The following is a 24,748-nucleotide window of genomic DNA, read 5'->3' as shown; positions in this document are numbered from 1 at the left end:
TAGACTTGGACCAGGACTGTCAGAGGCCAGGGCTCTTGCTCCTTCCACTGCAAGGCCTGCCTCCGACATCTTCCCCTGGTTCCTTTCTCTCCGTGACTCTGCCACAGTTGCAGACTCATCCAAACTTCCCTGTGACTGCCCTAAAGGAAGGGGCTGGCATGCACCGTGAACAGGCCTGGATTACTCTCTCAGTTCTGCCTCTTCCGGCTGTGACCCGGGGTCAGTCACTTTACTGGGGTCTCAGTTTCCTAGTCCAGGAAATAGTGTGCTGGGTCCAGCTTGCACCAGCTGGCTGATTGTTAAATATTCAGGAAACCATTGGTAGCTTGAAATTAGCTGCAGTGGGGGTGTTTACACCATATAGATAAAAAACACTACAAATCAGGTCTTCCTTCTCTCTTTTTTCACTTTTCTGTTCCTTCCCACCTTCCTCTTCTTTGTATTCTTCTCTCATTCTCTCTCTCTCTGAGTCGGTTTATCAGCCCCACTGAAAATGCCTACCTCTTGAGTTACAGGGGCAATTAAATGAGATGATATATATAAATCATGTGTCACACAGTAAATGCTCAATAACTGAGCTGCTATTATTATTATTTAAGTACCTGGAACAGTGACTGATAAGTAATAGGTACCCAATAAATAGTAGTTATTATTTTTAATATTTATGTATGTATGTATGTGAGGAAGATCAGCCCTGAGCTAACATCCGATGCCAATGCTCCTCTTTTTTGCTGAGGAAGATTGGCCCTGGGCTAACATCTGTGCCCATCTTCCTCTACCTTATACGGGACGCTGCCACAGCATGGCTTGATAAGCGGTGCGTAGGTCCGTGCCTGGGATCTGAACCTGTGAACCTTGGGCTACGGAAGCAGAGCGCACAAACTTAACCTCTACGCCACTGGGCCGGCCCCTAATATTTATTTATTTTTAATATTAATTTCACTAGGTGACTTAAGAAGCTCTAAGAACCCCTTAATTTCCTGTGGCTGATACCTGAAGTCCCACCGTTATAATTCAGCCTCTTATTCTTAAGAATTTGATTATTTGATCTTTATCAAAATTCAAAGACTAACATTTAAAGCACTTAGTCAGTCAGTCACTTAGTCCTCATAGTGCATAAAGGTTCTGAGAGCCCTTTGGAGAGGTCAGCAATGGGCAGAGGATGAAGCTAAACACCTGCTGAGGCTGGGCAATAACACAAACGTAGAAAGCAGGCCAGATGTAGGACAATAGGGAAAAGTTCAGACAATGGCAGACCACTTGCCTCAACTAAAGGCATTCCAATTATATTTAAAAAACATACTGTGCAGGAAAGAACACAGTGTGTCTTTGGACCTCACTCATCTTGTGGGCTGCCAGTTTACCAACCCTGGTCAAGAAAAAGAGGGGTTTTTAATAGGATCAGGGAACACAAATAGGCTTCTGCTCCTTTGCCAACTCCTGGTAATTGGCAGTGACTGCCTGAAGCTCTGGGAATTCTGAGGCCCCATCTAGGCTCGCCAGGAAGGAATGCTGTGATTGATTAGTGATGTCTGCCGTGGGTACAGGAGGGGCACATAACTGCTAAGCATATGCCATCCCTGGTGGAGAAGAGGCTCTCTTAATTCCAGGAGCATTAAGACTCAAAATATGATTTTCTCCCTTAAGAGCAGAAAAGTTTCTAGGCAGTGAAGTGCTTGCCAGCAAGATGGGAGGAAACATTCCAAAGCGAGTTCACTGGCCCTGCTCCTATATATAAAAAGCTATTGTTCACTAATCTCCTAACATCTTTTATTTAAGAAGAAAAGAATTCTTTTCCAAATTCTATTTTATCTATGACCTCATGGACATTAAAGCTCCTTTGTCTTTTAGTTGGTTCAAATGTTCTGAAACACTGGCTCAGTGATTACAAAAATCATAGAAAAATGGCAGATGAGAAAGTTAATGATGTTTTAAAAATGGTGTCTGTTGATGTAAAAAGATCAGAGAATAAGCTGGATGTGCATTTCTTAGAGGCAGAAGACATCTGAACTCTATAAAAGCTTAGGTTATCTTAACGGTGCTAGGATGAATGGGTTAAGGTTTATCTTCCTTTCGCAGTAGAAATAAAAAAAAATTTAAACAGATTCTGGAGCCAGACAACCTGGTCTGCATCCCAGCCCTGCCCTCACTAGCTGTGTGATTTGGGGGAAGTAACTTCACCAGTCTGTGCCTCGACTTCCTCACCTGTAAAATGGGGATATAACAGTATCTCCCTCAAAAGGCTGCCGGAAGGACGAGAACTAATATCCGCCAAGTGCTTAGAGCAGGGCCCGGTGTGTGTGAAGCCTTTTGTTAAGTGTGAGCTATTATTATCAAAGCAATAGCTGGATTGTTTAACAAGTGTCTTTGATCCTGGATGTGACCACACGCCTGTGGTCACACAGGCGGCGACTCTCAGGGGAGGGAGGGGGCACCTGGTCTTACCTATCACGGAGACAGCGCTGAGGGGCACGATCAGCGAGAGCGGGGCGAAGGCGTAGGAGGCAAACACGCCGAGCTCGCCCAGCAGCATCAGGAACAGGCCCAGCCACCATGTCTTGGTCTTGAAATAGGCGCGGGGGTCCTTGGAGCCTGCCAGGCGGATGTGGCAGTACTTCTAGAAATCCGAGAAAGAGTGCAATTTGCCCAGATGTTTGGGGAAAAGATGCTGTAATGCACGTATCCTAAACCTACCCCTCACTTCTATTTGGGAAGATTTGTCAGGTTTTTTGGAGTCCTTACTCAGAGGGCAGTCAAGCAGTAGTGATCTAAATTCTAGATTGCTATTCTAAGACAGAAGTTCTCAAACTGCCTAGGAAGCCTTAAAAATTCCCCGGGAAGCTTTGAAAAAATACATGTGTCTCATCCTTAGAGTCACTCTCAGGGGAGGTGTGGATGAGGCCTGGAAACGTGCATTTCTAATACACATCACAGGCAATGTGCAGTCTGGGGTGGGAGCCGTGGTCTAAAGACCCCCACGTCAGCCTGGCCTCAGTTGACCTTTTCCCTCTTACTGCAAGGCCCCGGCGTCCCCATGTTCAGGATGCCCGCTCAGCAACACTCCCTTCTGTGCAAGTGCTGGCAGCTCTGCTAGGCAGCCCTGTGGGCATCAGTGGACCCTGCTCCCCCTCAGGTGGATACCTGGCCTAAGTATGGCCAATATTCTTTTTTCTGGAAATGTGAACTGGGGACACAGAAACTGAGGCAGTGACTAAGGAAAGCTAGACAGTCATGTTGACTTAGAGGACCAAGGCTGCCATTTGGGGAGGATCATGATGTGGGCTGCACAGAAGCAGATACGGAAGCAGAGATGCTGGTCTGTAGAATGAACCAGACAAGTAGCTAAGAGACCACGTGGCCTCAGAAACACTCTCACACACGTGTGTGCGTGGGACCCGAGATGTACCAGGTACACGTGTTCACGTGCCTGCTGCAGGGAGGGAGAGCGGCTCACTGCAGCTGGAAGCCAAGTAGCGCCACCAGAGGCGTTCGCCAGCGTGCAGTGGGATTTATGCTGTCCGCAGGTGTCAAGGCTTAGTCTGGGTTTCCCAGAAGCAGCCCCTGAGACAAGGACTCAGGAGCAGGTAGTTGATTTAGGAGGTGATTCCAGGAAACACAAGTAAGGGAGAAGGAAAGTGAGACAGGGAAGGGAGAAGGATCAATGAAGAGGGCATTAATGGGCCAGTTAGGGCCTTGGGCTACTGGGCCTCAGTCCCACTGGGGACCCTCTGAGAAACCTTGTGAACTCACCTCAGAACCATCCTACCCAAGGATGGAGCCTGAGGCATTTATCCACTGACTCCCATCCCCCACTGGCTGAAGGCATTATCCACACCCGCCACCCAACACACACACCAAGCTTCCTAGCTATGCCAGTGGAACCAGTTCCCGTGTGCCCTCAGGAGAAGCTCTCCAAGCTATCAGCTTACTCCAAGCCACAGCTGCTTGCGAACTCATGGGCCAAGGGGATCTGGGGAGGGGCATCCACAACAGCTGCTCCAGGCACCCCCAGAGACTTTTAAGTAATGGAAAGCACTGTCATGAGTGTTATGGGTGATGGCGGGATGAAGTGGGGGCAAAGAATCAAGGTACATTCTGGAACAACCCACAAGGTGTTGTCCTGGGCCCAGCCCAGGGATGGAACAGGCAACATCCCACAGTGAGGAGGCAGCTGGGCCTGCACCCTACATCCTGGCTTATCGGCTGTATCTCTGCCCCAGACAGTGCTGGCGACTGAAACTTACCTGGAGGTTAAGCGCAATGCTGACCACAAGGTGTCCAAAAATCGCCAAAAGGGCGCCGATCAAGTTTTCCTGTAAGGAAAGTTCAGAGGAGCAGATATGAGCTGGGCCTAAGCTAAGGGGCCCCAGCACACATTTGAAACCCAAGTGTTTGCTGTCCCAAAACAAACCAGAAGAGCACCACCACAAAGCCACACTCAAGACCCTGTGCTGAGGGTGCCAGCCTGGTGGCGCAAGTGGTTAAGTGCGTGTGCTCCGCTGTGGCGGCCCGGGGTTTGCTGGTTTGGATCACGGGCGCACACTGACACACTGCTTGTCAAGTCATGCTGTGGTGGCGTCCCATATAAAGTGGAGGAAGATGGGCATGGATGTTAGCCCAGGGCCAGTCTTCCTCAGCAAAAAAAGAGGGGGATTGGCAGATGTTAGCTCAGGGCTGATCTTCCTCACAAAATGAAAAAAAAGACCCTGTGCTGGAATTTTACTACCCAAGGGTGATTTGGCTGCCTTGATGGTTTCACAACACAGCCCTGAACTGGACACTTCCAGAAGGCACCATCCTTTGTCTGATGGTGAAAGGCCTAAATCTGCTCTACTAGTCCCCTTAATGTATTGACTTGTCAGGGTCTGGCTCAAGAAAAAAACATTCAGAAATCAGAATTTATGGGAGAAACACAGGAAGGGATATAATTTGCCATTTTATCAATGGAGCCTTCGTGTTCCCAGAGAGGTCTCAAGGAGATTCTTTTAACTGGCTAAATTGCTTAGGGCATTTTCAAGTATTTGATTTACAAAAATTTAATTTCCGTCACCTTAAGAATAAGGTTCAGATTCCTTGGCATGGCATTTTTAACTTTAAAAAACAATTACCACACATATTCATTGTAGAATAACTATGAAATATAAATGAAAAGAACCTTTTTTTCTAACAAAGAAATGTTTTCTAACAAAATAGAAAAGCCACCTGTAATTCTAAAACCCAGAGATAATTACTGCAAACATTTTGGTTCTTGTTCTTGTAAACTTTTTTTCTATCCATAAATTTAGATATGAATGGAAATGTTAATTTAATTTATAAAAATAAGATTAAAATCTGTTTTAGAACCTGTTCTTTTACTTAAGATATTATAAACATTCTCCTGTCAGGCATATTTAATTCATCATTTTTAATAAATGTCAAATAAATGTCAAACATCGTTTGGATGTGCCATATTTTATCATTGCTTCTCTATTATTGGATACTTAGACTGTGTCTCTTTTTTTAAACAACACTGTGATTGAACATCCCAGTACACACATTTTTGTGCATTTATGAAGATTATTCCCTTGGGATAAACTGTTAGAAGTGGGACTGCTGGGTCAAAGTGTACTTGGCTCAGCATTTAAACCACACATATCATGTCCCCAAAACACCCTGCAGCATTATTCCACCACTAAACACCAAACAAATGTTCTATTTTAGTCAAATATGAATCCTCCCTTCCCAGGATAGGCTTCCCCCAATGCCCCCTTTGCTCAAGAGGTTTCTCCCATCCAGCTGCCCTCCCTGTGAAACCTGCCCATTCTTCAGGGCCTGGGCCAGGCCCTAGTGCATCAGCAGTGAACAATAAAAACACAGCCCTTCAGTCTGTCTGGAAGGACAGATAATTAGCGACGAATAACAGAAGAAGTCAACCCTCCATCCCCCTCCCTTCCCTCTCCTGGAGTGCTGAGGGCCTCGACAGCTGAGGGCGCTTCCTGAGAAGGGGCAGCTGGCTGCGGGATAGGGCAGGAGGAGGGAGCGGGAGGCCTACTGATGGAAACCGCCACGGCTGTCCATGACATCTCCCCCAGTAAGAGGCAGCGTTGCAGCACAGAGGAAAGACGCTGAGCTGGGAGCCAGGAGTCCTGGGTTCCAGTTCCAGCTCTGCTGCCTCATCCCTGCACTATCTTAGACAAGTCCCTTCCCCTCATCAGGATTGTGAGTCCCTGTCTGGAAAATGTAAGTGCTGGCTCGGATAACCTCTACGGGCCTCTCCAGCCCTGACCTAAGCCTCTGATCAGGCCAGACTGCCAACAGAAACCAAGCGAATGATCAGGCCAGATGGGGAACTGGCTTTGACTGACTTCACTTGATAAAATAGCTCATTAACGGGAGGTCGTTGGGGGCATCTCATGGGACCCAAGGGAGCCGCTTCTACTTCCTCCCAAGATGGCTCTCACAGCCTGAGCTGCACTCCCTCAGTCCTTCTCCATCTCTGTGGTTTCATGTATTTTTGTCTCTTCTCAGTTAAATAGAATTAAAGAGACACCATATCTTCCCTGTAGGATCACAGGATCTCAGAGCTAAAGGGGTCTGTGCTTCTTACCTGCCTGACATTTTAATCACTTTCCTTTCCTTCTGGTAATAGCACCCTGATTGTGCTGTGGAAGACTCCCCATTGGACAGTCTTGTTGGGACTGTCATTCACAGTGCTCCATCCTCCCCTGGACAAGGACGGGCCCATGACCCAAGCTTGGTCCAAACCAGGCAGGTCAGAAACTCTCTCTCTAGGATCCAGATCTTGGACTGAGAAACACAAAGGCTGAAAAAAGGCCGGGCTCACTCCTGCGCAAGGCCAGGCCTGGACAAGCCAGACCACTGCACTCTTCCTGGTTCCCGTCCTTCCTGAAGCCTGCTTCTCTAGCTCTTCTTTTGATTCTGGGAGCAGCCCCACAGTCTTTTTCGCTTAAGAGCTAGTTTCTATTACTTGCAACCAAAAAGCCTAATGGAGTCAGTGCTTCATGGAACACAGTTTGGGAACATGTTTATTATTAGTCCAACTCCTAGTAAACGTAAGTTGTCATTTTTTCTTTTCTTTTCTTAGAGGGGTGGCTTTTGTAGACAAAAATGGCTATCTGCATTATTTTGTTTTTTGTTTAAAAATTATATTTGCTATAAAAGTAACAAACTCATGAATCTAGCTTTTTAGAAACAAAACCTTTATCAAGGAACTAAGTAATTCTTATAAGTCTAATAAATTACACCTATGAATATAAGGAATCAAGTTCTCTTAAATATTTCAATGCTGTTTATGTACAATAAAATTCTCTTATAACTTTCCATTTAAAAAGTAAATTACAGGACTTCCGCTTCCAGCAAGATGGAGTAGACATACTTTTTCCTATGCTTCCTGCTGTGTACAACTAAAAAGCCCGGACGTGATTTAGAAAGCAAACATAAGAAGACTCTGAAAGGTAGAGAGAAGAAGCCAGACAGACTAGGGACCTGGGGACCTGAGGAAGGACATGGTGGTGAGTTCTCTGGGCTTTCTTTTTGCCTCATATAGCTCCCACTCGGAGCTGAAGAAACTGACAACCTGGAAATATCAATGGACGCAGACAAAAAAAAGTCCCCAGAAAAGCCCACTCTCTTTAGTCAAAGGAGCAGGAGATGAGCAGATAAGCAAGATGGGAAACTTCTAGATAATAATTGCTGTACTCCAAATACCATAGGAAAATAAAATGACCCCACCTCACCCATGCCAGCATAAGCCAAGAGGGAGCCAAGATTTCTACCCTTTCGAGGCTGTAACAAGGCACCTTAACTCTCCTGCTGGGACTATCAGAGAAGGCCAAGTAGGGAGACAGTGTCCAGTGATGAGGCACTTCCTCCCACCTCACAGCGTCAGTAGAGACTGTACTTCTATTCCTATCTGGCAATAATGAAGCACTCCTTCCCCTCCCCACTGGGGTGGTATCAGTGGAGGCCTAGTGGAGAGGCAGGACTTTTACCATTTTACTTTCACAGCTATACTGTCCCAAAGTTGGGGTTACGGTAACATTTGTGAGAAATTGCAACGATGGCTGCCAACCATTTCTCCCCTCCCTGTATGCAAACACCGCAACTCCCATCAAGAGGAGGGGGCTTTCTCCCCACCACTTGAATCCCGGTTGGCTTTGTGACCAATAGAGACAGAAATGATGGTCTGGGACTTCTGAGCTTAGGCCTTATAGCTTCTACTTTTGCTCAGAGGGGAACCCAGCCACATGTAAAGAAGTTCAGCCTACCCATAGGGAGAGAGAGGGGCCACATGGAGACCAGATATATGAGTGGGCCTGGTCGACACCAAGAGAAGAGAGAGGCCCAGCTCTCTCAGCCAACCGCTAGCTGATTAAGCCATTCCAGCTCCAGACATGAGTGAGGCCATCTTGGATTCTCTAGCCCTAGTCTCAACCAAGCACCCTGGATGATACTAAAAAAGCAAAACAAAACAAAACACTATTGCCTAATGCAAGGTTACAAATTTATACCTATATTTCCTTCTAAGAGTTTTATAGTTTGAGCTCTTACATTTAGGTCTTTGATCCATTTTGAGTTAATTTTTGTACATGATATGAGGAAGGAGTCCAACTTCATTCATTTACATGTGACTATCCAGTTGGTCCAGTACCATTTGTTGAAAAGACCATTCTCTCCCCATGGAGAGGTCTTAGCATCCTTTTTGAAAATCAACTGACATAGGTGTATAGGTTTATATCTGGACTCTATATTGATTTGTATGTCTGTCCTTATGTCAGTACCACATTGTTTTGATTATTGTACGTTTGCAGTAATTTTTGAAATCAAGAAATTGAAATCTTTCAATTTTGTTCTTTTTCCAAGATTGTTTTGGCCACTTGGGGTCCCTTGCATTTCCATATGAATTTTAGGATGAGCTTGTCTCAAAGTGTTTTCTAATTTCTCTTGTGTTTTCTTCATTGACCCATTGGCTATTTAGGAGTATATTGTTTAATTTCCACATATTTGTGAATTCCCTTTTGTTACTGATTTCTCATTTCATACCATTGTGATTAGACAACGTATTGTGTATGATTTCAACTTTCAGATTTACTGACATTTTTTTTGTAGTCTAACATATGCTCTATCCCAGAGAATGTTCCATGTGTACTTGAAAAGAATGGGTATTTTGCTATTGTTGGGTGGGATGTTCTATAGATGTCTGTTAGGTCTAGCTGGTTTATAGTCTCGTTCAAGTCTTCTATTTCTTTGCTGATCTTCTGCTAGTTGTTCTACGCATTATTGAAAGTGGGATACGGAAGTCTCCAACTATTACTGCTGAATTGTCTATTTCTTTTTTCTATTCTGTCAATTTTTGCTTCATGTATTTTGGGGCTCTGTTAGGTGTGATAAAAGAAAAAGATAAGAACAAGGCCAGAGTCAACATGATGGTTACCATGACCACCTCAAAGCTGAACTCTGGACAGAAATAAAAAATTACATTTTAACCTTGACTGTCACCAGATGGCTGGAGAACAATGCAGTAGTCTTTTCCTACAGTTAGGCTATTTAGAAAGCCCCAGGGAACAAGATACATGGTAGCTGGGAAGCGCAATCAATCAGAACTGGACTCAGCCTTAGCCTTGCAAACTCTGCACTTTTTGCCTTTAAACACCAGCCACCCAAAGACCAAGGGGGGCTCACCTATCAACTTGCAGATTGAGGTGTACTTTCCCAGTTTGCAAACCTTTTAACAAAGCCTCACTTTTCTTTAAAACTTATCTTTGCCTCATAAAGCTGTTCATTTCAGTTACAGGTGCATATATTTTACAATTGTTATATCTTCTTGATGGATTGACTCTTTTGTCATTATATAATGTCCTTCTTTGTCTCTCATAACAATTTTTGTCTTAAAGTCCATTTTGTCTGATGTTAGTATAGCCACTCCAGCTCTCTTTTAGTTACTGTTTGCATGGAACATCTTTTTACTTTCAATCTATTTTTGTCTTTGAATCTAAACCGAGTCTCTTGTAAATAGCATATACTTAGATCATGTTTTTAAAAATCTATTCTGCTGGGCCGGCCCCGTGGCTTAGCAGTTAAGTGCACGCGCTCCGCTGCGTTCAGATCCCGGGCGTGCACCGACGCACTGCTTCTCCAGCCATGCTGAGGCCGCGTCCCACATACAGCAACTAGAAGGATGTGTAGCTATGACATACAACTATCTACTGGGGCTTTGGGGGAAAATAAATAAGTAAATAAAATTATTAAAAAAATCTATTCTGCCAATTTCTCCCTTTTAATTGGGGAGTTTAATTCATTTATATTTAATAGAATTACCAATAAGGAAGGCTTTCTGCCATTTTGCTATTTGTTTTCTATATGTCTTATGTCCCTTTGTGTTCCTCAGTTCCTCCATCACTGCCTTGTTTTGTGTTAGATATATTTTCTACTGTACCATTTTAATTCCCTTATCACTTCTTTTACTATATATTTTTGAGTTAATTTCTTAGTGATTATCTGAGTTCTTTTAATATGCCTGGCCGCCTCTTCCAACCTCCACATGACACCCAGCCCGAGGGTGAGCATACCCAACACACTCAACCAACATTTGTGGACTGAAGAGGTCTGCAGAAGGCAACCTGCAAGGGACAGGATTTCTTGGAAACTTTGGGAGGACACTATGCCCCTAAGGAACTGCTCCAGAATAATAAGTGGGTGGGAGGGTGGTTATTCAGAGGCCAGGCTCTGGAGTCAGGTAGACCTCAGCTTAAATCCAGCCTCCATCACTCATGACAGCCTGACTTTGTCATATCTCTGAGCATCTGTTTCCTCAACAATAAAATAGTTACTAAGAGTACTTACCCCCAGGGTGGCTGCAAGAATGAAACGAGATAATCCCACAGAAATGATAAAGCACAGTTCCTGGCACAAGCCAGCGGGTTCAGAGAAACAGATTTCTCTACTACAGGACTTCTCAGAGCTTTCAATAAATATTAGCTGTCATAGTTAGAAACATCCACCAGCCAATAACAGGACATCATGAGAACCTTCTATGTGCCAGGCATGTGCTAGTGGGAGGCAGTCAGGTCTACCAGAGAGAGCTCAGCCTTTGGAAACTGATAGAGCAGACTTGTTGTAAGGACTAGAAATGATGATGACAATGATAATGACAAACAACAACATTTACTGAGCACTTACTACGTGCCAAGTACTATTCTAAGTGCTTCATATATATTAACTCATTTAACCTTCATAATAACCCTATACGGTAGGTACTATTATTACCAAACTTTACAGTGAGGAAACTGAGGCACAGAGGGTGAGAGGTAGATGGTAAGTGGCTGAAGCAGGATTGTATCAGAACCCAGGTAGTCTGATACTAGAGCCCATGCTTTTAACTATTATGTCAAACTATGTAATATATAAAGCTCTAGAATAGTGCCTGACACAGGATAGGTATTCAATAAATAGGAGCTATTATCAGGGACTGGGGAATTGGTTCTGGACCCAATGGCTCTCGGGCTAGTGCAGAATACAGACACTTAAAATATTACAATATATTAGAGAGGGGTACAAGAGCACTGGAAATACAGAGGAGGGAGGAATGGCATTCCAGATATTTATTCATTCATTCAGTGCCTCATGCGAGCCATGCAGACTGTAAACACGCCACGCCCTGTCCCTGTCCTCATGTAGTGTATATTAAACAACTGACTATTTAATCACACTGCAGTCAGAGCTACGGAGGAGAAGCACAGGGCCCTGATCTAGTGTGTGGGGAGACGTCTTGAGGAATGGTTGCAGACCTAGAGTGTGGGGGTGGGTGGAGAAAGCCATTCCACAGCGCATGGGAAGCTCCCGAGGCGGGAATGAGCAAGGTGCCTTTGAGGAATGGAAAGGTGACGTGGAAGGATAAGACCCAGGGGAAAAGGGCTCAAGGCACTGAGAGATAAGAGGGGGACGTGTGTGTGTGTGTGACAGCTTGTGAGAGACATGAGGTGAGGGCTTCTGTGTGGCTGAGGCAGGCATCCAGGGAAGATGGGGGGAAACCAGAGCGTCCAGGAAGCAGGCTTAAAAGGCAGGCTGGCCAGATTGGAGAGGGCTTCTCTGTCTCAAAGGGTTTGGTCTTGAGATTGGAGATAATAGGGAGGCTCTGAGTGACGTGATTAGGACTACGTTTCCAAACCAGAAACCAGGTGGCAAGGTCTAGAAGGCCACACTCTTCAGATTGGGGGCCGCAGAGTCTTTCTTCTACAAAGGGTTTGCGGACACTGGCAGTTTTAAGGGATTCGCCCACCATATCCTCATTTCCTTCCACGCTGTTCCGAGCTCCCTATGGCTCCCCTGTCTCACCTTTCACAATAGCTTTCTCCCACTTCATCAAAGAAAGGCTTGTCCTTCACTCCTGTAGACTCTTACTCTGGCACATTGCCCCAAGTTGTAAAACCACCAGGAAACCACAGGGAATTCTGAAATTTTGTTTCCCAGGAGGTTTCTCTGGTGACAAATACCCATTCAAAGAATTGCTTTCTTTCCCTCTCTCATACATATTCCTGTTAAGGCATGACATCAAAAGGGGACACTTTGGCCCTTTTTGGGATATTCTGAAATCAGAGTCTGATTTGACTGATGGTTGGACATTAAGGACTAGCTTTGTTGGTTAGGTTATATCGGCAGCTCAAGCATGTATACTATACTAGACTAGGTTATATCTATACTCAAGCACATGACAAAGCATTACAATTAAATTTATAAGTTATAATATAGGCACAAATATTTGTAGTAAATATTTGCATTATATGCTATAATTTTAAATATATGTATTGCAATACAATATAGGCAAAGGTATAGTAAAATGAACTATTTCAATTTCCCCAACCCTTTCTGGATATATCACGTTAAGCCAATGTGTCTCTAAGAGAAAAAAGTCACCAGTATGATTGATGATAATGCCTTTTTGGTAAACTTCACAGAAATTGTGAAAACAAAACAAATCCTGTTGTAAATTAAGTGTGTCTAGTACTTTGCTTTGAACAAAAATGAAGGAGGCCCTAATCATACTGTTAGCTGATAGGTCAATAAAAATAGCTTATCACTATGTGATTTTTTAGCACAAAACTTGGAAGGAGTGGAAAGAATTTAGTAATATTGTTATAACAACACTCCTTCTATTCCAAGTTCTTACATGAATGAGGTTCTCAGTATGTCTAGCCATAAAAACCAAAACTTGTAACAGAACTGATGCTAAACTCTATCTCATTCTAGCAACCAGTAATATATGTCTTGAATATTGAAAAGAAAAGCCCCATTCTTCTCATTCACATACTCATTTCTAATACAATGTTATTTTTTCCTTAAAATTTTTGTCAAAATTTATAGTGCATTAATCAACTGCTTTAATTCAATTGTATCCATAAAAGAAACTTCTAGATTGAATCAATACTTATGAGATTTATGTCAAAGGAAATTTTTTAAAATGAAATTTGATTACATACTCTACAGCCTTTCTTGTAGAGAAGTATGACAGGTGTCTGTAACATTTTTAAGTGTTAAAAGATAGATACAATTTTGGGATAAAATTCTGTGGGCAAAAGGAGAAGGAAATACAAATTCCAGGAGAAAAAAAAAAAGAAGAGCTTTCTCAGAAGGCCGATGGTAGGCATCAAGTGGTCTTTATATTCCGGGGGCTTCAGTTAAGTGTGTGTAAGTTTTTTAAAAAAAACACCAGTATTTAAATGTACCAGGAATTACATACTTTGCAAATATTTAAACTTGTAAGAAAAGTTTTACGTTTTAGATGTCTGAAAGAATGGGTGAGGAAACACGGTGTTTCTTCAGAGGGCACAGGCCAGGCAGGTGCTCTGCCCAGTGACTCATCTACCTGTGCTAATGAGGAGGAGGAGTTGTTAAAAAGGGTTAACTGGCAGCCATTCTACAGGAACTGCAGGTAGGAGACAAAAGGATTCTGGCTCCAACAGCACCTGAAAGCTGCTTTATCATCTTTACAGGAGACAAAGGAGAGCTGGAAACAGGCTCCAGGAGCTGTGCAGAGACCCAAGACCCGAGCAAGGGCTGTTCAGAGGACACACGGGGGTCACACAGCTGCAGGTTCAAGGGCAGGCGGCCTGGCTGAGATGTGCCTTGCTAAACCTACATTCCTTCTCCTGAGTGGGAGCAGCATTCACCAGCCCAAAAGGGCAAGTGGATTGTTTTGATCGGGGGGCAATTAAGACTCAGCAGACTCAGGAAAAGCTTCTTGCCTCTCCCTTAACTGTCTAAAAGAATTTGGATAGGTGGCCTGTACCAGGAAGAGACAATATAACTTTTTATATCAGAAAGACTTATCTGCATGGCAGGGCAAACATCTGTTTACCAAACATTTGCTCTTCTCATCTTCCTGTGAATTATCTTTCTCCTCTTTGAAGCCCCAGACCCCTACTCTCTTCTCCTTAGCTCAGGATGGTATACAAGCCTCAAATGCCCGACTGCCTGAGAGTCTCTCTTTTTTTTTTTTGGTGAGAAGATTTGCCCTGAGCTAACATCTGTGCCAACCTTCCTCTATTTTGTATGTGGGTTGCCGCCTTAGCATCGCTGATGAGAGGTGTAGGTCCTCACCCAGGATCCAAACCCACAAACCTGGGCTGCTGAAGCAGAGTGCACCAAACTTAACCACTACACCACGGGGCCAGCCCCTCGTATGTTTTTTTAATGGGGCTCCATATACATGAAATTAAATTTGTTTTTCTCCTGTTAATTTATCTTACGTCAATTTAATTATTAGACCAGTCAAAGAACCTAGAAGGGAAGAAGGGAAAAGTTTTCCAACCCTACACTCCTCTGCTAGCTGGGATGACAGCACCCCTCCCTCAGGGCTGATGTATGAACTTCCTGAGATAATTTGGAGAAAGCACTTAGCATTAAGGTAAAACATATGAGACTGCCAATATGTGACCATCTTTGACCTATAAAAGTGGCAGTTTCTTATGGTTCAATCTGTAACTGGTAGCTGCTATACTATTTTTACCCAGAGAGACAACGCTGTCCTCTGATGAGATGCTGACTAAATCCACAAGGCTGCCTGAGAATGTGTTGTTCACAACTCGCCAAGTGGAAGGAAAGAGACAAAGAAGGGAAACAAGCCACTTAGGCCATACAGACAAATCAATGCTATTTCAGGGAGGAGGGTGGTGAGGGGTGAAACCAAGAAATGAAAATTGTAAAACTCACAATTTAAGAACCAAAAAGCACAATTAAAAGGTGACTATGATAATAAAGGCTGATATTTACAGAGCATTTATATATAAACCAGGCGTGGCCCTAAGCCCTTTCTATGTATCCTTTAGGCCACAAATAGCCCTAAGAAGTGGGTATTATGATGAGTCCTATTTTTAGCACATAAGTTGGAAGGAGTTTATAGATGAACAAAGTAAGGCTGAGAGAAGTGAAATAACTTGCCCAAGGTGAGGACGGAGGATTTGAAGCTAGAGGTCTGACTTCCTGTATCCTGATGGGAATTACTCCTCCACATTGTCTCCCATTAACTTCTCTGAGGTGTCCTTCAAAGGTGGCAAAATAAATTAGGAAAAAAATAACCCCACCTTGTAAGTGCTACATTCCCACTAATGACACAGGCAGCTGAGGATTCTTTTAAGAGCCATTTCCAAAAGCATATTAATCTCCATGCATAATAACTGGCTACAGACAGACAGGTTAGTAAGAGCACAATATAACTAACGCCCTTTCATCCAACCGTTTCAAACGGCTTCATCAACACTGATTACGCCCCAAACCCCTGTGAAGTGGTGATTGGCTCAATTTTACGAGCATTTAAAGTCAAACAAAGACGTTCCCACCAGCCCAGGGGTTACACAGTTTGAACACACACCTATTAGCCGCCCTCAAGCGTCTGGCAAAGGACGATGCAGAGTTGGGGCGACAACCAGCAGGACTCCTGACGTGGAGTTCCTCCTCCAAACCTCAGAGCTGGCAAACTGTAAAATGGGGGTGGCCAGGTCTGCGGGCAGGAGGGGAAGTGACAGGCGGTGCCGGGGCAACTTCCGCCTCTGGACCACCCACCCTACATGTTCTCACGGAAGTTATTTAAAGCGTTAGTGCTCATAAGGACACGTGGACGGCTAAGGCAGAACAGGGATTCAACCTCAGAATCAGTGATTCTGTCCCTTAAGAAAAGGTACAGACTGAAACAAACGGTGTTCCCACTGAGGGGCCGGTTGTGAGAACTGCCCTGAGGCGGCCTCAGGCCAGCGTCTTCACCTGCGGCATCGTTGGTTCTTGAGCTCCTTCACCCGCAATGTCAGATGGGGAGGATTCTTCCGAGGCAACACCTCAGCGGGTTCCCAACTGTCTCTCCACTTCACTGGGTAGGGTCAGCTGAGTTGGAAGAGCAGGGAGGAGGGAGGCGTTTGGAGGCTAACACCTCAGCGGGGGCTGCCCCTGCTGGAGAGTCTCAGGGACCTGCGAAGGCCCAAGACTTGGCCCAAGTCGCAGAGTGAGCAAGTGGCAGGGCCAGACCTGAACACAGGTCTCCCCACACTTTGGTCCCTAATATACTACAGGTGAGGGAGTAGTGAGGCCTCCCAAGCATCAGGAACCTTATATTTGGGACATATATAGTCCAAATCGGGCCATTTTGAGAAAGAAAGGGGACTCGATTAACATGCATGGACATGAGGCACAAACCAGGACTTCTGGTCACTGTACTCACAGTGCAGCCCCTGAATGGGATGTGTTACTCGCGAGGGAGGTGGGGTGAGGGCAAAACTACGTGCAGGAAACAGGATTTCAGACTCAGCTGCTTCAAGCTGTGGCTTCAACAGACCCAAATATCGAGGGGAGGAGGCACAAAATCAGTCAGTTCTCTCACTGCCCCACCTTCCCTGTGTGGACCTTGAAGACCAGCAGATGTGTGCTGGGGTCCTGCCTCTGCCACTTACTGCTGTGTGACTTCAGGGGAACTACCTTAACTCTCTGACCCTCAGCTTCCCCTCCGAAAAGCGGAGCTGATCGGAAACCCTCATAGAATTGTCGTGTTGTATGAAATAAGGCACATGTTGAAACATCACCTGACACATAATAAATACTAAAACAAATCTAGCTTTTACTATTATTTTTACAGTTTTCATTTTTATTATTATCATTATTATAAGCAACTGCTCTCAGGATCCTTCTGGCTCTGATATTCTCTGATCCAACATTGATCCTTTACCAGCTACAACTCCGAAAGAAAATAAACTGTGCCCAGAAAAGCAGCCAAAGGTCACAGAGGCAGGAACCCTTGTTTGGATACTGGGATCCAAGTGAAACCTCAACTCAGATCTCCAGCTCCCAGGTCTGCTTCACATCTGTCCCTATTGAAATACCATGGTAACAAGACCAATCCTCACTTGCTATTTATTTATTTATTTATTTATTTTTTGAGGAAGATCAGCCTTGAGCTAACATCTGCCAATCCTCCTCTTTTTGCTGAGGAAGACTGGCCCTGGGCTAAAATCCATGCCCATCTTCCTCCACTTTATATGGGACGCCGCCACAGCATGGCCTGCCAAGCAGTGTGTGGGTGCGCGCCCGGGATCCGAACCAGCGAACCCCGGGCCGCCGCAGCTGAGTGCGTGCACTTAACTGCTTGTGCCACCGGGCCAGCCCCTCATCACTTGCTATTTAAACCGACCTCCCCCAATCCCTGGGCTTCAGACTGCCAACAGTTAAGCATAAACTGCGTGCTGGCTGGCTCCAAGGGCTACTCACATTCAAATACAAAGGATGCAGGAGAATGGTCAACTAGGCTCTGCTACACCTGTAACTGGCTGCAGGCCAGCTCCCTGACGCTTCCCTTCTCCAGCAGGTGAGGCATTACCTCCTCCATGACAGCCACTCAACACTTAATAACCAGTGTCAGGGAGAGAGGGGCCTCGTAGAGTGCCTGGCACAAGCAGGCAGCAGGAAGTGGAGGATAAAACCAACGGCCTTGGCAGTGCACAGACTTGATTCGAATCCCAGTTTTACTAGCTATTGACAGTGTGGCCTTGGGCAAGTGAATTAACCTCTTTGTGCCATTTTCCTCACATGTAAAAGGGGTTATAATGGTACTTATCTTACGGGGCTTTTGTGAGGATTGGCACAGTCCCCGTCATACAGTAAACACTCAACAAAGGTTAGCTGCTATGATGACGATAATGATTACTGTAGTAATTTTGAATTGGCTATAAAAGTGCAGATAAAGGACTGTATTTTCCTGCCAGGAAGACTGACAAAGGCTTCGTGGAAAAGGTGACACCTGAGCTGGAGCTGGAAGGCTGGGCAGGATTTCCTCAGGCAGAACACAGGGGAGGTGCCGGCAGCTTCGGTTCCCTAGGCTGCACATTTAGGTCATTCTAATGACCACCCCAGAGGATGGATTTAAAACCGACCTGCAGAGGAGTAACAAGGCTTTCCCCAAGTTGTAATGCCACAAAGCGACAGAGCTGGGGTTTGAAGCCAGGTCTTCGATTCCAAAGGCCATGTTCTTAACACTCTGCTGTATCTCTATTTTGATTCCAAAGGCCATGTTCTTAACACTCTGCTGTATCACTATTTCTGCCGCAAATTCTGTCTTGAAGGGTAAATACTTATGGAAACGGCTTCCCCCACCTCCCTCCTAGACTGTATGCTCCTTCAGGGAAGAGATATCGCAATTATCTACACAGCTCCCGCCCCCCGCCCAGCACAGGCATCCATAGAGCAGGTACTCAGCTGAAATGCCTGTTTGCTAAACAGAAGAACTTGAGGCCTATCTCCTCCAGGCTGAGGCAGAGCCTCCAGGGTCAGGGGCCTGCTGGGATGGCAGCTCCATCTGTCCTCTCTCTTTCACAGACCACCCTCCCCCAACAACCAGAATCCACTCTGCTGGGCGGGGCAGAGGGCAGGGCTGCAACTCAAGGCAGACTGCTTGCTCCTGACTTCATCCCACTGATCAAGTTGGACTTGGAGCCTCTCAATGTTTTCCCTAACGGTTAGAGATGACTTTGGGGCAGCCTGCTAGGCCCACAGGACCACTTTTCTCTGAGAGCTCCCCACAGTGATGAAGCCCCAGAAACCATGTTTGCTGGGTGACCCCACCCCCCTGGCCACCACCGATTGGACCAATGTAGACACCTGACCCAAGCTGGGCCAATCAGATCTTCTCTCTTTTGAGGGTGGTGGTAAGAGTTCCAGCACCTTCCAAGTCCCATTGCCCTGTCTGCTCCTGGTTTCCATGAGCTACCCTGTAACCTTATAATAATTTTCCCTTTTGCCTCAGCTTCTCTGAAATGGGTTTTTATTCCTTGTAACCAAAATCAAGGAGGAAGGAGATAGCTTCCTCTTAAAAATCCCTTCCCCACTCCCAGGCAGAATTAACTACACCTTCCTCTGCTCTGTGCACCTGCATCTGTTTCTCTTTGTAACCAGAGACAGTTCTGAGTCAAGCACCTCTCGCATGCCTAGCCCTGGGCTAGGTGCCTTTTCACTGATCCACAATACACGGAGGGATGAGGGATGGAGGGAGGTGTTACTATCACCATTCTACCCCTAACAAGTTCTGACCGGCTCAGCCATGTGTCCAACGTCACTTAGCTGGGAAGGAGCAGAGAGGGGATTGGAACCCAGGTCTTCTTCCCTTTATCCCACTGGTACTTCAGCCAGCTCATAGCTCTTTGCTCACATGCCTGTCTCCCACCTCAGTTTTTAAGCTCTTTGGTAGAATCACACCTATTTATCTTTGCTCTGGCACAAAAATATTTCCATAATTCAGTTACAGAATTAAATGTGATTAACATGGAAACTTATTAGAAATCTCATCAGGGTGAGTGTCCTGTGTTTTCTTAGATTCTGTATTTGTCTATTTGGTATCCATTCATCAGAGGGCCAACTGTATTAACTTTATGTTCTTATTTTCTGTACTCCTGATGCTCTGGCATTAGTAACCTCGCTGACTGGGGAGAGACTGCCTCTCCCAGGGCTACCCATCTTAGAGATGGCAAAGCAGCATGCACTCTGGGATGTTCACTGCAGCAGGGTTTACAGTCACCCCAGATTACAGACAATCTGAACATCCAACAGTAGGGGATCTGTCCAGAAAATTGTAAAACAGCAGCTCAACAGATTATCGGGCAATCATTCAACAAGCATGCTTTCAATCACTACTCAATGACACTGGAAATATTCCACAAACAAGGTTAAGTGAAACAACCAAGATTCAAAACTTTATGTACAATCTGATCACAAATTTGTACTACCAGGAAAAATCAGGAAGGATATATATATATATATATATATATATTTCATATACTGAAATATGAATAAAGGTTGTCTCTGAGTTATGGAGTAGGTGATTTTTAAAAAATCAAATCTTCTAAGTGGGAATGCAATCCTTGTAAAATATTTCTCTACCTCTCTATTTTTATGTATTTTAATGAGTGTTTCTTTTCTTTTGATTACACATTCTCCTGCCTGTCTGTTTCTGCCAGCAATAGGCATGCGGACCCCGGACATGTCTGTTAGCCAATGCTGTACTGTGTTACCCAAAACCAAAAAAAGCTCTTGCCTTGTAGGAGAAGGAGCCCTCGCTGGCAGAGTCGGCACTGCTTGTGGGCAGGAGCTGCTGCAGCTGCAGGGCTGCACCGTGGGCTCCGTCCATGATGGTCTAATGGCACATCCTGCCAGGCCTGCCTCGGGAGCTGGAGCTGCTGCTAAGCGGGACTGAAGCTGGAAGCCATCTTTCCTTGGGGTGTTCAGCTCCTTCCACCAGCCATCGCTTTCTCACACCCAGAGAGTACTTCAAGCCTCCTTTGGCTGGTTTACAGCCTTTTCCTCATCTTCACTCAGAAGTGCCAACTTCTGTCTCTCCCAAGCAGACAGACAAGGGTGTGTTTCCTGATTCTGGTGCGGCTCTAGGGTGATGGGAAGGAACATTAAAAATGCATGTACAATGAAACGCTGAGCCCAGCTTTGTTACCCGAGAAGACAACACTGTTAGGACAAAACACAATCGCCATGAGAAGTGAAGCCAGTGAAAAATTTATATCATGCCCCTTAATAAAGATAAGGCTCATCTATCTCAAAACTTTTTCCCTGGCCCTTAAAAGTTCCCTTTCCTCTCCCCCTCTGCTTCCTTCCTCCCATCATATCCTAATTTAAATCTGACTTTTTCCATAGGATCCTCTACATAAGAAGTAGAATACTGCCTATATCTACTTCTCCAGGACTCCAAATAAAAAAATCCCACTGCCACGAAAAGGGAACCATCTGGGTTCCAATGTAGGAAAGAAAGAATGAGAAGAAAAGTTATCTCCATGGAAGATGGAAGATCTGGGCTGCTACCAAGGGTCAGCCTAGCACAGGTGAGGGAACACTGGACTGGGAGGTGGAAAACCTGTGTGACCAGATCACTTCACCTCTGGGAGACTCAGTCGCCTCATCTGTAAAGTGGGGGTAATAATGTGACCTCAAGTAAAACCAGCAATCATGGTAATTCCCGTTAACTTCATTGGACTGATATTTTCAGTGCATGTTAAACTTTTCTACCAAATCGAGAAAAAAAAGAAAGAACTCCCCTAGTGTTCTGGGAGACATAGCCAAAACACCCTACCACAAGTGCTAACTTGGAGGTCTTCTTATATCTAAAAAAAAAAAATCATACAAATTTGGATTTTACTGCAAAATCTATGTTTATTTTAAAATAAAAATACTTTACATTCTTTTTGATCTGTCATGTGTTACCTCTTTTACCTTGGCCAAGTCATTTAACTTTCCAGCTAGTTTCTTCTGCTGCAAAACACACATATTCCTCTCACAGGGTTGTTGTGAGAATTTGATGCAATTCTCACAGAAAGAGTGCTACATGAATGGCAGCTATTATTAGTATTAATTTTATTCTTACCAGTTTAATTATTTAATTTACCCATGGATAGTCCTTTCTTTTTGGTGAGGAAGATAAGCCCTGACCTAACATCTGTTGCCAATCCTCCTCTTTTTGCTGAAGAAGATTGGCCCTGGGCTAACATCCACACCCATCTTCCTCTACTTTATATACGGGACACCGCCACAGCATGGCTTGATGAGCGGTGCACAGGTCTGTGCCTGGGATCGGAGCGTGTGAACCTTGGGCCGCCAAAGCGGAGCACGCAAACTTTAACCACTACACCACTGGGCCAGCCCCTGAATATTCCTTTCTTTCTCTCATGCATTAAGGCAACAAATATTTCTTGAGGGCTTGCTATGTGCCAAACAGACACAGTCTCTGCTATGCCTTGAGGCTTCAGAAGGCTGCCTCCTGCCTTTCCTGTAGCTTCCAGTTCCTTCTGTTATCTAGCCCTAGGCCCAGGTATTCTGGTTCCCAGTGTGAAGAGCACAGTCATATTTCAAATAGGGCTAACACTGTGTCGGGCATCTAGGAGATACCAGACACAGGGTGAAGCACCGGGGCAGCCATGAAGACCATTTGGTCCAGATCTCACTTTTTCAAAGAGCCTCGAAATTAAATTATTGCTGCTGCCTCCAGATGAGGTTACACATTCCATATATACATACAGGAGGTACACTCATCAGACAACTTTATAACTCACATCCCATAACCAGAGCTCCCTGTAAAGCCCTATGAATATCTGTCTGCAACTTTGTGAAAAACATAATTATTCTTCACTATACTTTTATGTGTGTGTGAAAAGCACCATTGTGTTAAATTTGTGTATCCCTGTTTTAACATTTTTAACATAATAGCCTTAGAAAGGAAGAGTGGCCTAGGGCTCCCTGGGGGGCTTTCAACCTGGAGCTGAAGGGGGCGTGGAGCACAAACTGGGCAAGTGTTTGCTGAATCCGCTGTTCACTTGCTCCCTCTGGAGATCTAGCTTAGAACCTGGCACAGTGACCTCCATACGTACCTACTGACTGGCTAAAGGCAGTGCACCTGGTGCACTGTGGCCACTTCACAGTCAAGAACGGAAAGGCTTACTCACGCCTAATCAACCACAAAGCCAGAGATATAACAGATATACTCAGCCCCACCCACAGGATGTCACAGAAAGCATGTGGGCCTTGGAGACACGCCAAGTGGGTGATGGGAATCCAGGCCTCCTAACCTTCTTTGGACCCCAGCTGGTTTGTCCAGGTGGGTTTCTGTTTTGGGTGGTGGTTGTCATTTAATTCGCTTTAAAAAAGCAGCTTTCCTCTCTGCCTCAGGAACCCCCAGGCCTCTGAGACATCAAAAACAGAAGATTCTCCTTCAGCTGGGTGGGAGTTTGGACTAAAGGCCTTGGAAGAACTCTTTGCAAGCTGTCCTCCCTTACAAGGCACACATTTTTTGCCTAGTGACTCTCTTTTCCTGACTTCAAAGCACTTTTCCATGACTAACATATGCCCAAGAGGCAAGTAGCCAACTCTGTGTTGCCAGCCGCCCATTAATTCTGAGGCCCTCACAGGCATCAGTGGGCACAGGATCTACTGACTCAAGGACGCAAAAACAATTCACGAGGGGCTTGCTTCCACTCCACCCCCCACCCCTTATCTCAATGAATTATTTCACCAACCCACAGAGCAGGTTTTACAGATGAGAGAACCATAGCTCATGGCTGCTAAGAGTAGGATCCGTATCAGAATTCGGCTTTATTTGAAAAAATAAAACAGGCCCTTTCCCACCACCTGACGATTCCTCCTAAGGCTGGTGAGCGCCAGTAACGTGCAAAGAGCTTTCCCTTTCCTGGGCTTTGGCTCACTAAGGCTTACACTCTTCAGTCTCCTCCCATTGGGCTGGAAACTACAACTTCCAGCGGCCAGCACAGGTCAAGAACGCCTCGCCGCATCCACCTGCTGACTCCACCATCCGCTATCGCCAGAATATTCTTCTTATCGTGTAGAAGAATAATTCTGGCAACGTTACTCCATTTCACTTCCTGATTTGATAAAGCCTGGCATCACCTTTATAAAGGCAAACCTACGCCCCCTCTCCTCTCACCTTCGAGGCAAAAATGGGAAAAACATTCTGAGGCGACGAGACCCAAACCGACAAGGCTGGTGACAGCAGGAAGGAAGAGTATTTCTACTAGGACACGTTAGGTGATTACAAATGCTTTCGCTTTTCCCGAAACGAAGGCTGAATTCAAGGCCCCCCTCCCTCCGTCTTAATCACTACTCACCGGCAGCGTTTCCGCCAAGGCCCACCTTATCAGAGATTCCCGAGAAATGACTCGGACTCTTCGCGCAACCCGGAGGCACAGCCTCCTTAATTCCTTCCGAACTGAGAGCTGCCTGGACGCTGTAGTGTTTTGCTTTCAAAGGCTGCGACTTAATTTGTTAGGCCGCCTGCCAGTCAGAAGCTGGCGGGCACTTCGCGCAGGCCAGTGGCTGCGGCGAGGGGGGTGGGCGGGACAGCCCCCGGGCGTTGGCTGCGCCGCAAAGCTTGCTTGAAGCGAAGGGGGAGAGACCTGCGGAGGCTGCGCCCGGCCGGAGCGTTGCGCTCACCTGGAGCGGGTCCCCTCTAGCGGCCACGGGAAGAGCGTGGGAACGAACCGCGCTTCCCCTCTCCGGCTGTGCTGGAGAGCTCAGGTGACTGCTTGTCTCCACCTGTCCGACGGGGGGGCAGCCTGCCAGGTGTCCTTCCTCCTATCCTTAGGGCCGTCTCCCGGGCTTTGCTCCTGCACGCTCTCACCGTGTATTCAAATCCTTCACATTCTTCAAGATCTGGTTCCCGCAAAAGCCTCGGGGCCATATATATCTCTTATTGTCTGCCTTCCCGTAA

General features: G+C 45.6%; 1 protein-coding gene across 3 annotated transcripts in view; it reads right to left on the bottom strand.

Annotated features, from left to right (window-relative positions):
* Nucleotides 1-24,235, bottom strand: part of NIPAL3 (NIPA like domain containing 3) — a 47,203-nt gene extending 22,968 nt beyond the window's left edge. Inside the window, exons 1-4 of one of the 3 annotated variants that reach the window (XM_058553237.1) lie at nucleotides 24,172-24,235; nucleotides 20,561-20,906; nucleotides 4,245-4,313; nucleotides 2,446-2,617 (exon numbers count right to left, since the gene is read on the bottom strand). In XM_058553237.1, coding sequence (XP_058409220.1) covers nucleotides 2,446-2,617; nucleotides 4,245-4,313; nucleotides 20,561-20,653 — 334 coding nt within the window. In that variant the 5' untranslated portion in view covers nucleotides 20,654-20,906; nucleotides 24,172-24,235. Of the gene's footprint in view, nucleotides 1-2,445; nucleotides 2,618-4,244; nucleotides 4,314-20,560; nucleotides 20,907-24,146 lie in introns of all 3 variants that reach the window. The other 2 variants (XM_058553238.1, XM_058553239.1) reach the window with 2 other exon arrangements.
* Nucleotides 24,236-24,748: the final 513 nt, after the last annotated feature.

Source organism: Diceros bicornis, chromosome 13, assembly GCF_020826845.1.
Source record: "Diceros bicornis minor isolate mBicDic1 chromosome 13, mDicBic1.mat.cur, whole genome shotgun sequence".
In the NCBI taxonomy this organism is placed as follows: domain Eukaryota; kingdom Metazoa; phylum Chordata; class Mammalia; order Perissodactyla; family Rhinocerotidae; genus Diceros; species Diceros bicornis.
Note: the sequence above shows the minus strand (reverse complement) of the source record. Positions and strands in the feature narration are given on the sequence as shown.